Source organism: Catharus ustulatus, chromosome 24 (assembly GCF_009819885.2).
Source record: "Catharus ustulatus isolate bCatUst1 chromosome 24, bCatUst1.pri.v2, whole genome shotgun sequence".
Taxonomy (NCBI): Eukaryota; Metazoa; Chordata; class Aves; order Passeriformes; family Turdidae; genus Catharus; species Catharus ustulatus.
In genome coordinates, this window is record NC_046244.1 from 4,577,318 (window position 1) to 4,589,568 (window position 12,251).

A 12,251-nucleotide genomic window follows, 5' to 3' on the forward strand; every position below is an offset into this window, starting at 1 on the left:
GCGGGCCCGGCCCCAGCGGCCCCGGCGGCGGCCCCGGCGGCCCCGGCCGCCGCTTGGCACTGCGCGGCGCTCCCGCCTCGCCGCCCCCCGGCCCCGCCGGCTCCACCTCTCCCTCCCCCGGGGCCGCCCCTCCGCCCGCCCCGCCCGACGGCGCGGCTCTTGCCCGCGGCTCGAGACCCCCGCACGGCTCCCCCCGGCCTCAGCCGGAGCAGCCACCCCTTGCCGAATGGCAGCCGGGACCAGGAGCGGGACCGGTGCAAGTCCGGGTGGAGCCCAAAGAGGACGGCACGCAGCTGCCGGCGCCGCTGTCCGCGGCCTTGGGCAGCAGCCCCACGGGTGTTCACTCCCGCCGCCCGCCCAGGAGAGAGGAGCAGCAACGACGGGCTCCTCCGGCAGCCCCGACGTGCGCTGCCGGTCCTAGCGGAGCAGGCAGAACGGGGGGCGCTGGGCGGGCGGCTGCCCCGCCTCTGCCGTCCAAGAGGTGCCGGCAGCCGGGCACGGTCCGCTTTGGGCTCCACCCAGACTTGCACCGGTCCCGGTCGCCAACTCGGCAAAGTGTTTTTATGAATCGCTGGCGGGGCAGGGGGCGGTGTGGGAGCACAGGCGGGGACCCCCCTCCTTCAGGACCGCGGACAGCGGAGGTGCCTCTCGATCAGCACCGAGGACAAGGCAAGGCCGCCCTGCCCGCCTCCTTCCGTGCCTGCACCCCGCTCCCCCTGCCCGGCCCTTCTGCCCTGCCCCGCCGGCGGTTCATAAAGCCGGTAGCGGTGTAGAGAGCGGGAGCGCCATGTCCCCACCCCGTGCCCGTGCCCTGCAGGCACCCCGGCTCCTGCGTCCCCCTCCTGCCTCCGCCGAGCTGTGCAAGGGGGAGAGCTCTGGCATTCCCGGCCGCCCGCGGGCTGCCCCGTCTACGCGCACACCCTCCGGTCCATCACGGAGACGCGGAGCCGCGCTCGCACCAACGACAGCCCGCGGTCGGCGAGGCCGTGAGTGTCGGGAGGAATGCTGAGATCCTGGACCCCCTCCGGACCCTGCGTGCGCTCCACTGCGAGATGTCACTGCCTGCTCGGGACTGTCGCCACCACCAGACCCAAAATCCCTGGGCGTCTACGGGAGCTTTGTTACAACCGGGGAGAACCGACGGCGCCGGGAACGCGGGCGGGGATGGGGCGGTGCTCCCCGTGCCGACTCGAAGACAATGACGCCCCACGAGTCCCCGCGCTGACAGGGTGCGGCAGGGGCACCCCAGTCCCGGTGGGGTCACACAGCAGCGCCGGAGCCGCCCCCCGCCCCGGCTCCCCGCGGCCCCGGCGCTCCTCCCCGCGCGGGGGCGCGCCCGCGCTGCCCGCCAATGGCGCGGAGCGGCGGGGCGTGCCCGGGGCGCGGCGGGGCCCGGCCGGGGCGCGGCGGGGCGTGGCCAAGCGCGCCGGTGCCGCAGCGCCGCTGCGGGCGGGGCGCCGGTGCCGCCATGTCGGAGCCGGGGGCCGCGGGCCCGAGCCCGGCCGCCATCCAGGTGTCCAGGTAAGGCCCCACCGCGGCCGGCGTCCCGGGCAGGGCTGGGCAAGGAGGCGGGCGTGCTGGTGCCCGCGGGCGGGTGCCGGTCTGCAGCCGAGATGCTGCCCGCCCTGCTGCCGGCATCGGCGGCGCCGCCCGCTTTAGTCACGCTGTCAATGACAGCGGCCGCGGGCAGAGCGCAGCAGCGCCGCGCCCGTGCTCCGTGCTGCGGGGGCTGGGAGCGGGCAGGGCTGCTGTGGTTCTTCCGTCTGTGTCACCGCCGCTCCCGGTCGCGGCCGCCCTGAAGCAGCAGCTCCTGTCCGGGCCAGAGCTCAGCCGCTGTCCCGGTGTCCCCGGGCCGTTTTTCGCCGTTGCAGAAAGCGCGGCTGCTCCGGGAGGCCGCGTGCAGCACCGGCACGTGCCCGGCTCGGTCTGTGCCGCACCGGGAGCCGGCGGGGTGCGGCCCCAGAAAGACGCCGGCTGCCCTAGCACAGGCGCCCTGCTTCCTTCCGCTCCCAGCGGTAATTTGGAGCGGTTTCAATCGCCGCTCACAGGAAGCCAGCCGCATGCGAGTTGCGATGGCCCGGCAGCTCAGTCGGTAGGCGATATGATGCCTCCGGGGCAGCGGCACCGGGGCTGGGCTGGGGGCGCGGCACGCGTTATGAGCTCTCATGTGCCTCTTTCGGCAGGATTATGCGCCCAGATGATGCCAACATCGCGGGAAATGTCCACGGGGGAACCATCCTGAAGATGATTGAGGAGGCAGGAGCCATCATCAGCACCCGCCACTGCAATTCCCAGGAGGGGGTGAGTAGATGTCGGAGTGCCTGCCAGCCTCTGGCATGGTGACCATTCATTCCCTGCTGTGTCTCAGGGGCAGCAGAAGTTCCACACTTGGGAGTGTTTGCTCCTACATGCAAACCACTGGTGTCTCTGGCTGCAGCTGCAGCTAGGAGCGTTCTGCTGAAATTGTGGTTTACCAGCAGAAACATTATTAGTCATTATTGCTGTTAATGTTTTAATTCCTGAGAAAGGCGAGTTGGGGCAACCCCGGTGTTGGTTACAGACGGGAAAGGAAGCATGGCCAGAGGTTGATAAGATGGCGGTTGCAGTATCCGAGCCCCACACTGCATGGCCGGTTTGGCTGGTCCCAGGGAGCCGCCAGCTGTGGCCCCACGTGGCGAGGCTGTGATCACTATCTTGGCTGTCTCACCATCCCCAGGAGGCCTGCGTGGCTGCACTGGCACGGGTGGAGCGGACAGACTTCCTCTCACCGATGTGCATCGGCGAGGTGGCCAACGTCAGTGCCGAGATCACCTACACCTCCCGGCACTCTGTGGAGGTGCAGGTCAACGTCATGTCTGAAAACATTTTAACAGGTGGGTGGCTGCTGGTGGCTGTGTTCCAGGAATAACAGTGTTAAGCCAAGAACTTGAAGCAGAGACCCCATCCTCTGCTCCGTCACTGGCAGCATTCGGCAGGGAGATCTGGGGTGTTTATTGACAGAGCTGGGGTGCAGGGAGGGCTGGTGCTGGGGAGGGAGGCCAAGCAGGCTCCCTGGGATTTATGGCTCCATTGTAGTAAAAAACAGCAAAACCTGCTTGTAGCTCTTCCTGCCTGATTTGCTGCCTGTGGCTGCCTTTGGTCTGAAAAAGTCCCTTTTCCTGCCGTTGCTGTGACAACCAGTTCCGCTTGCTGGCACACCTTCCCTAAAGTGCATTGTCACATCCACTACGAGCTAAAGCCTGGCAGGAGCCAGCAGGGGAAGGAGCCACCAATGCCAGTGGCATTGCCGGTGTGTGCCCAACCCCAGACCGGTTGTTAGGTGCAGCACTGCTGGCCTTGGCACCATCACCTGCTGCCCCCTTCTCCTCCAGGGGCAAAGAAGTTGACGAACAAGGCGACACTGTGGTATGTGCCGCTGTCCCTGAAGAATGTGAATAAGGTCCTTGAGGTTCCCCCCATCCAGGTAGGACAGCATTTGGGTCCCTCAAAACTGGAACTTGTCCTCCCTGCAGAATGGGACTTACCTGGCCCTGTTGGCACTCCCAGCTGTGCCAGTGGCTTTGCCAATCCCCTTCTTACCAGCCTTCTATTCCAGTATGCGAGAAAGGAGCAGGAGGATGAGGGGAAGAAGCGTTATGAAGAGCAAAAGCTGGATCGGCTGGAAACTAAGCAGAGAAATGGTGACGTGATGTTACCTGTCATCAACCCAGGTAACACGGGCAGTGTTTAGCCAGTGCAAATTGCCCAGCAGTACTGGGAGACAAAACTAGTACCCAGGGCAACTCCAGCCGTTCTCAGGGCCCTGTAGCTGCAAGTGTGCATTCTGAAACACCACACCAGGGGTGGGGATGGGATTTTGGAGCCACATTGTGTGAGTGGAGGGGGAGCTGAGTGGATACCTGTGATACCCTGCAGGGGCTGGTGGATGAGACCCCCTCTCCAAAACCCCGTTCCTGTATCACTCCTTGCATCCCTTGTGTGTTTGTGTGCAGCTAGATTTTGCTCAGCAAAGGGTAAATGCAAGTGCTGAGCAAGGGTGGCCTCTAGGCCTGGCTGTGGTCTTCAGGCAGAGGTGGAGGGGTGGCACTGAGAGTGTTGGGGGAGGTGATGGGGGATGAAGTTGCTCAAATGCTTTTTTCTCCTTTGTCCTCCCTGCTCACAGACAGGCAGACAAAAGGTAAGGCTCAGTGGGAACTGCTGCATGGGCGGTCACCCTGAGTGGGACTTGACTGCTTTTCCTTCCTCTGAGCTTCTTTAACATCTTTCATTAGATAGAAAACAACAGCCACTTCTGAGAGAGCATTTCCTCTGCTGGGAGTTTGGGGGTGCGAATTCTGTCACCTGGAGGTTGTGGTGGGACAGGGGTCACCGGGATGTGACTTAGGGGCGTGGGGGTGAAGATCTTCCCACCAAGGGGAAAATAGGAGCTCTATGCAGCAGGGTCTGGGAGATTCAGCTGAGGGGGGAAGCATACAGCCATGTGACCCAGTTCACTCCTGTTTGCTTTCATGTTCTTTGAAAGCTTGAAAAGAAAGAAATGAGCTGAGCTAGAATAAAGTGGATGGGTAGGGATTAGAGGGAGGTGGCAGCCCGTCAGGTGGTGAACAGTCTCTGCTCTTGGAACTTCTCCAGCCTGGTTTAATCACTGGTTTCAACATAGTTCAGATTTGCACAAGCCAGGCCCATGTTTTCTTGCTTTGGGCAACTTAAGACAGGGCTGTATGATGGTGTACAAGCTGAGCAGCTCTCACCTTGCTTTGCTCTCTAACCAGAGCCACACACTGTTGGCTACAGCCAGTCCAGCCTGATCCACCTGGTGGGCCCGTCGGACTGCACACTGCTGGGCTTTGTGCATGGAGGTGAGTGAGCTATGAGGCAGCTGCGTTGCAGGTCCAGGTGGCTTTTTCCTGGACGAAATTGTGGTTGGACTCAGTGGTTTTGGTGGGCTCTGCCTCTGGAGGCACACAGGCCTCTTTGCATTGACTGTCAGGGTCGGAGTTGCTTTAACTGAGACAAAAGCTTCCTCTTTTTCTGTGCCCCAAAAACTCATGTACTCAAACTGTAAATCCTACAGTTTTGTCATCACCTCTGAGATTGCAAATCCCAGAGTACAAACACCCAGCGTGTGACTGCAATTAGCTGAAGTAATTTGCTCTTAGCTGGCAGTGCCCATCCACCTGCAGGGCTGGCACGTGTGGTATAAGCCCTAGAAGAGGTGTGTTTGCTAAGGGCTGGGAAAGCACACACCTAATCCTTAAAAAAACAAATTAACATGGCTCAGAACTGTTTCAAGGTTTGTGGAACTGATCTTGTCTTACAAGGGTCAGGTTTGCTCAGAGAAATTCGGGAGAGACGGAGCTGACCTTAATCACAGGTCTGTGAGGATGTTGCTCTGGTATTGTCAGGAGTCCTTGTGCTGGTACTGGATTCTCCTGAAGTTGGGACTTAGTCTTGGGTCCAATTCTCCAGCGTAACTTTGGCCATGCTAAGGCCTTACTGACCTTTGCATGGTTTTCCTGAAATCCCACTGACTTCCCTGAGACAGGACCCTCTGCTTCCCCTCACAGGTGTCACTATGAAGCTCATGGATGAGGTTGCTGGCATTGTGGCTGCCCGCCACTGCAAGACCAACATCGTCACTGCTTCAGTGGATGCCATCAACTTCCATGAGAAGATCAAAAAAGGTACCAAGGGTAGTGGCAGGCACTGTGATCTCCTGTGTTGCCACACCCTGGCTCCCTTGAATGCACTCTCAGGACATTCTGGCAGAGAAAATTAGTCCCTGTTTGATTTATCCCATGCTCTGCTTCAGACACAGCTTAATCACAGAACATGCAGGACGTCTTGCTCCCTTCACCAGCCCCTCTCTGCTTCACAGGCTGTGTCATCACTGTCTCAGGACGTATGACATTCACAAGCAATAAGTCCATGGAAATAGAGGTCTTTGTGGATGCTGACCCGTTTGTGGATGAGCCTCGGGAGCGGTACCGTGCCGTCAGCGCCTTCTTCACCTATGTGTCCCTGAGCAAGGAGGGGAAGCCCCTGCCTGTCCCGCAGCTGCTGGTAAGAGCTTTTCTCTCTGGGCTGGAGCCAGCAGGGCCATCATGTCTCCTGCCCCTCCTGGAGCAGAGCCCAGCTGGCCTTTTTGTCCAAGAAGTACTCTTCCCTTGAGTTAGTCAGCAGAAAAATATGAGCACAAACAAGACTTTCTAGGGCAGGCTTCAGGGGGTTTTGTTTTTGTTGTTGTTTACTTTTGGGGTTTTTTAAAATTTTGTTTTTATTTTTTATTTCTTTTGAAAATTGCCAATGTGGAGGTTGGGGATATTCTCTTTTCTTGTTGTTCAGGTCAGGCTGTGTGCATTGCCACTCAGTGGCAATGGAGGCTCCCACATCCCTAATTGCTGCTCCCCACGGTGTCCCCATTCCGGCCTCCTGCCTCTGTTAGCTCCCCTAATCCTGTCAGAGCTTTGCTGATGTGGTGCTCCCGACTGGGGGTGTTGGTTAATATTTGATGTGGCAATTTGATGCTTAATGCAGGAGCACACTGGCTGTCGTGTATTTGACAGAGGGCAGCTTTTCCTTCACGCTGCTGTGAGGGGAGGCTTGTTTCCCTCCTGCACACACTCGCAGCACACTGACACTGCACCTTTGCACTCTCTCTGTGGCCTCAGACGGAGACAGAGGACGAGAAGCGTCGCTTCGAGGAAGGGAAGGGCAGGTACCTGCAGACCAAAGCCAAGCGGCAGGCGCAGATGCAGCAGGCTGCCCAGCAGTGACCTGGCTGGCACCCTCGCCTGCCAAACATCCAGGTTGTTCCTGTTCGTTTTGTGTCCGGTCCGCGCCAGCCCCATGCCTCCGCCCGCCCCAGCCTGCTGCCGGCGCCGCTGCTTCGCTGCTGATGGGCTCAGCACCGCAAACCTCGTGCTACAGGTGGCTGAAGCTCCCTGAAAGCGCCCAGGAGTCTTCCCAGGCACTCGCCATCTGCCTCCAGAGCCGTTGTTGCTGTTCGATCCCGTTGGCGATGCTCCTGCCTGTGTCAGAGGCGGGATGGAGGCGTGTGGTGGCTTGAGGGGCGCGTGAGGCCGCGAGTCTTTGTGCTGCTGTGTTCGACTCGCTGGTTTGTCCTACCATGCACACCAAAGCTTTCGTACGTGCTGTGCCGCGCCGGGGCCGCACTGAATGTCCGTGACATCTCTAGGTAGTTCTCTGTGCACATCTTAAGTTATTTAAAGAATCCTGTGGCATAAATAAAGTCTGTTTCATTGACTGGAATGAAAGGCTGACGTTTTTATTTCAAACAATTGTGCTTTTCCTCCCTCCCCCAGATCCGCCCGCGCTCCCCAAGTGGCGCCTGGCGCTCCCGACGTTGTTTTTAAGGAACTCTCGCTGTTTTAACGGGACCCCCAGAGCAGAACCCATTCTTGGTTTGGGATATTAAACAATAAACCACCTGACAGGAGGTTGTAGTGAGGTGGGGACTGGTTTCTTCTGCCGTGCCTACAGTGCGAGAGCATGGCTTTAGGCTGACAGAGTGGAAATTCAGAACAGCTATCAGAAAATATTCTCCCTGTTCGGGTGCTCAGGCAGCAGGAAGGTGGTGGAGTCACCATGCCGGGAAGTGTCCAGCAGCGTGTGCACCCTACGCTGGGTGATGTGGTTTAGGGGTTACAGTGGCGGGGCCGGGCGGGCGGTGGGACAGCACGATGCCAAAGGGCTCCAACCCCGCCGGCTCCGTCACCGCCGCCAAACCTGCCCCGCCACCCGCGGCCCGGGCCCGCCCCACGGCACCGGCGGCAGGCGCCGCCAAACTCTCGCGAGAGCAGCGCCGCTCTGCTGCTGCCGCGGCTGCGCGGGGCGGGGCTCTCGCGAGAGCGGCGGGGCCGTTTCCCGGGCGACGCGGGCGGGGCGGGGCCGCCATCATGGCGGCGGCGGTGGCTCGGAGAGGGCGGCTGGGCCGGGAGGGCCGCGCCAGCCTTTGCTCCTTCCTGCTCGGCGCCTCGGTGGCGGCCCTGCCACTGCTACTCGGTTCGTCCCCCTCCCTGCTGGCTGCTCCCGGTCTGCGCGGCCGCCTAGCTCTCGCCCTGCACGTGGCGGGCGTGAACGCGGCGCTGCTGCTCATCTATCCGCGGCCGCTCTACAAGGTACGGGGGTGGCCGGGGTGAAGTGCGGCTGTGGAGGGTTCGGTCCCGGTCCCGCGGTGCGCCGGTAGGGATACCCGGTCCCGGGGAGCGGCGGCGGCAGCGCGTTCTCCCCTCCCTGTGCTTGCAGATCGCCGTCCGGGCCTGTTTCTTGGGCTTCGCCTTCGGCTGCGGGCTGCTGCTGAGCGCCGGCCGCTCCGCCTGGCGCCACTTCGGATGGTAAGGGCCGTGCTGGGCAGCCGGGCGGGCGCGGTGCCCCCGGCCCTACTAAACCTGGCCTGCCTCCCTCCCGTCGCAGGTATATGTGCTCCCTCTCCCTCTTTCACTACTCGGAGTATCTGGTGACAGCCATCAACAATCCTCGCAGCCTCTCGCTGGACTCCTTCCTACTCAACCACAGCTTCGAGTACAACCTGGCTGCCCTGTCCTCCTGGGTGGAATTCACGCTGGAGAAGCTCTTCTTCCCAGGTCGGCTGTTCTGTCCCTCCCTGACTGCCCAGTTGCACGTGGTTCGCGTGGGGTCCATCTGTCTGGTAGCAAAGTGCGGGTGACCCTCAGCTTGCTGCCCCGTGACAGCCCTGCAGCAGCTTTGCCATGGTCATAATCCCTCAGTGCTCAAAGCCTCTTGGGTTGGATCTCGGGAGGGCAGGGGGGAGCCCCCCTCACTCTGACATGCCAGGCCAAGGGACCTTCAGCCCTTTCCTACCTTCGTGGTACAAGAGTGATGTGTCAGGTACACCTGGGTGTCGCCTTTTGACAGGAATAAAATGAAGTAGTCAAAATCTGTTGCTGGTTGCCTAGTTTGGAGCAAACTGGCTGTGCTCGTCTATTTATTCTTAGGACAGGGAAGCTGTTCCCCTTTGTTGTTTTGTAGCAACCTGAGCATGTGCTTGGCTATGCTTTGTGTTGGCTTTGCTCAACCTCTACAGCTGGGCCCCACAGACTAATCCATGCTAACACCAAGCAGGGATTGCTGGTTTTGTCTGTTTGGTGTGGGATGGCAGCACATAGCTGCTGCTGTCACACATTTTGCTTTGAGATGAGGGGGCAAAACCCATTCATTGACCAGCCCCCTGCACCCCTCGAGACCTGTACAAACCCATTGTGCCCCTCCCTGTCCATGCAGAGCTGAAGCAGATCACCTGGCTGAGCACCGTGGGGCTGCTGATGGTGATCTTTGGGGACTGCCTGAGGAAGGCGGCCATGCTTACGGCCGGCTCCAACTTCAACCACATCGTTCAGAACGAGAAGTCTGACACCCACACTTTGGTGACAAGTGGGGTGTACGGGTGGTTCCGGCACCCGTCCTACGTGGGATGGTTTTACTGGAGTATCGGAACACAGGTACTGTATCCAGTGTACTCAGGTTCTTTTGTGTCATGACCCCGGTCTTTGCTCTCAGTGCTGCCCATGCTGTGATGGAGTGCAGACAGCACCTGGTGCTGGGCATGGATTCTGCTGCCTCCCACTGGCTCACAGGAAATCAGGAATTCCTGAGTGCTCTGCTCCATGTGATCTTTGGGAAGATCCTGTTCCCTTAATTTTTTCTGTGCAGTAAGAAGAGGTGGTGGAGCTGGGGTGTGATTTGCTGCTGGTTTAAAGCTGGTGTCCAGAGTTTTCTGTTTTTCTGTGGTCAAAATGCCTTCCACGAGTGGTCAAACTCAACCTGGCTCCTGCCAAACACCAGCCCTGCACTTGAGGTCTAGGAAACTCCCTGACTAGAGTGTCAGCTCTGGCCAGCTGCAGCTGAGCCCTGTATCACTGCTGTTGTAGCTGTGTGTTCTTGTGGCTGGCTGGGTGCTAGCATTAGATTGTCTTTCTTTGGAGAGAGTTTGTAAGGGTGGCACATGGAGATTTTGAGAGCTGGGGCACTGAAGCCAGTGCTGCCTATGCGCTGCTTTCTTCACTCTGGAGAGAAACTAGTGCTTATGAAGTTTCACAGGGAGTGTTGGGGTCTTTTCTGTGTCAATGTTGCTGCAGGGGGATGAGCTGTGGGGCCAGGGCAGCCTTGTGTTCTCGAGGGGACGCTCACCAGCAGCATCTGTTCCAGGTGTTGCTCTGCAATCCCATCTGCGTGGTGGGCTACGCTCTGGCGTCCTGGCGCTTCTTCAGGGAGCGGATCGAGGAGGAGGAGATTACACTCATTCATTTCTTTGGAGAAGAATACCTGGAGTACAAAAGGAAGGTGCCATCAGGTCTCCCTTTTATTAAAGGAGTCAAATTGGAACTGTAACATGGGCGAAAACCAGACTGGCTGAGCAGATGCCCAGCTCCTGCTGCGCCCAGTGCCTGTGTGGTGCTGGCATCGGGAGGTGCTTGTTCGTATTTCCCAGCCACCCAGGAGGAGCTGGTGGAGGGCTGCAGCATTGGGCAGCCTGCTGGGTCACTCGCAGATAAGAAGCTCGTTCCTCCTTCTTGAGATCAGTCCTTCGTTGCACATTCAGGGATCTTCCAGATAACTTAGCCTGTAGCGACCCTAAAGAGAATGAATCCTGCCTGCAGCAGCTGAATTGTCTTGGAACACCTCTGGAACTGATTCTACCAGAAAACAGCACTGCCCTCCTGGCCCTGGGTGGGGAAGGTGCTGGGCAGCAGATTGTTCCTGTTGCGTAATTTGATTTTAAAGCTTTCTGACCTCGTGAGCCCGGTGACACGGCTTTAATCTCCTCGGGCCAAACTCCTTGAGCTGGCACTGGGGTGGCCATGGGAGCAGCCTCCGGCTCTGCCTGCCCTCGAAGCACTAGAGTGCTGGCAGCACAGCACCACTCAGTTCTCTCTAGACCTTGGGGTCTGCAGGGAGAATTCTGCTGCTCCCCTCGTGCTGCTGGATCCGAGCACCTCTGGGCCCTCTCCTCCTCCCTCAGATGCTGCTGCGGATGCAGTGTCACTGCTCCAGCCGCTGCCTCCTGCTGCCACCTCTGTTCCTTCTTCCTGCTTCCAAATCGCGCTGCTTCCTATCCTGCCAGGCTGCCTCTGTCTTGCAGAGATCCCAGGATTTTTGGGTTGTGAAAGAACCACAGCTGCCAGGCTTGCTAAGGGCTTTAGTCCCTGAGATCCTTCCCTGCTCTTTTGGGCAATGTCAGGGCAAGTAGGAGATGCTTCTAGGGAAATCTCCAACCAGAAGAGTTGGGCTAGCTAACGCTCTTTTATAGTAACCATTTGGAAATGGTTCCCACTGAGCTGTGTGGTATAACTTTGTTGTTATATACCAAAGAGGTTCACTGTTTTCTTGAGTTCTACATTATTCTTCCTTGCTGGAATGGAAATGAGTTGCTTGTCAGTTCATGCTTGGAGCTTGTGGTGTTCCATGGGGAAGGCGCTGCAGTACGGCTCAGGAATGGGTACTTGGTGAGAATGACTTGGGTTTGGGTTTAGATTTTCTTTTTTTATTAAAAAAAAAAAAAGAAAACATTTCCAACTTCTGTCTGATTATTTGAAGGTCTCTTGAGGTGCTGGTGGCATCATCATGAAAATTGGAATCCTTTATAATTCCTGGTGGGTTCTCAGAACATGCCAGCACTGCGTTGAGGCACAATTGTGACTCAGTGACTTGTGGGGCTGTGCAGCCACAGGGATGAGGCTGACCCTAACCCTGACCCTTGCTGAACCTGATGCAGGGTCCATCCTCCACTGGGCTTGCTTGATTACAGAATATCTGCCTGATGTACTCAGTGGTGATTTGTCTTTTGCTGAGTGGGGTTTTGGCTTGGGAGAAAAGAACAAAGGTGAAAACTCACCAGTTGGAGAGTGCTGATTTGTGCTAGGCACTCAGAGGCTCCCACTTGGGCTGTTCTTGTCTCAGGGAAGCCCAGGGAAGCACTGGTTGCAGCCGGTGGCCCTCAGGCAGGTTAATCTGTAACTAATTTTTTTTTAAGCAGTGATGTTCCTGCTGTGCCCTTGATCAAAGGAACTTTGACACAAGAAATTATCACTTGGGTTTGATATGCTGTTTGACAACAGAAACAAAACCTCATTCCCAGATTGTTCTTCATAGTAAATGCACCTTGATCCTAATTTCACAAGTGCTGCTTCCAGCAGGGTCCAAGCAGGATGCGTTGGCACCAAAAGGAAGGGATAAACTCTACCCTGAGCAAAACCTTCAGTGTCTGTTGA

General features: G+C 58.3%; 2 protein-coding genes across 3 annotated transcripts; both read left to right on the plus strand.

Moving 5' to 3' along the window:
- Positions 1-1,439: 1,439 nt before the first annotated feature.
- On the plus strand, positions 1,440-7,272 carry ACOT7 (acyl-CoA thioesterase 7). Of its 2 annotated transcripts, none has more exons than XM_033079619.1 (10): positions 1,440-1,521; positions 2,184-2,301; positions 2,717-2,873; positions 3,372-3,463; positions 3,596-3,710; positions 4,163-4,177; positions 4,773-4,859; positions 5,568-5,684; positions 5,879-6,063; positions 6,672-7,272. In XM_033079619.1, exons 1-10 carry the CDS (start codon positions 1,469-1,471, stop codon positions 6,774-6,776), a joined length of 1,044 nt encoding a protein of 347 aa, XP_032935510.1. In that variant the 5' UTR covers positions 1,440-1,468; the 3' UTR covers positions 6,777-7,272. The 2 variants fall into 2 exon arrangements, with proteins under 2 accessions (XP_032935510.1, XP_032935511.1); XM_033079620.1 differs by lacking the exon at positions 1,440-1,521 and adding an exon at positions 1,982-2,092.
- Positions 7,273-7,913: 641 nt separating this feature from the next.
- Positions 7,914-11,527, plus strand: ICMT (isoprenylcysteine carboxyl methyltransferase). The gene is made up of 5 exons (XM_033079621.2): positions 7,914-8,141; positions 8,269-8,357; positions 8,437-8,606; positions 9,265-9,482; positions 10,189-11,527. Exons 1-5 carry the CDS (start codon positions 7,920-7,922, stop codon positions 10,369-10,371), a joined length of 882 nt encoding a protein of 293 aa, XP_032935512.1. The 5' UTR covers positions 7,914-7,919; the 3' UTR covers positions 10,372-11,527.
- Positions 11,528-12,251: the final 724 nt, after the last annotated feature.

Coding starts and splice junctions, on each gene's coding strand:
- ACOT7 (XM_033079619.1), top strand. CDS start 1,469: ATGTCGGAGCCGGGGGCCGCGGGCCCGAGCCCGGCCGCCATCCAGGTG. Junction 5,685..5,878: donor CCATGAGAAGATCAAAAAAG/GTACCAAGGGTA, acceptor TCTGCTTCACAG/GCTGTGTCATCACTGTCTCA. Junction 6,064..6,671: donor TGCCTGTCCCGCAGCTGCTG/GTAAGAGCTTTT, acceptor CTGTGGCCTCAG/ACGGAGACAGAGGACGAGAA.
- ICMT (XM_033079621.2), top strand. CDS start 7,920: ATGGCGGCGGCGGTGGCTCGGAGAGGGCGGCTGGGCCGGGAGGGCCGC. Junction 8,358..8,436: donor GCCTGGCGCCACTTCGGATG/GTAAGGGCCGTG, acceptor CTCCCGTCGCAG/GTATATGTGCTCCCTCTCCC. Junction 9,483..10,188: donor ACTGGAGTATCGGAACACAG/GTACTGTATCCA, acceptor CATCTGTTCCAG/GTGTTGCTCTGCAATCCCAT.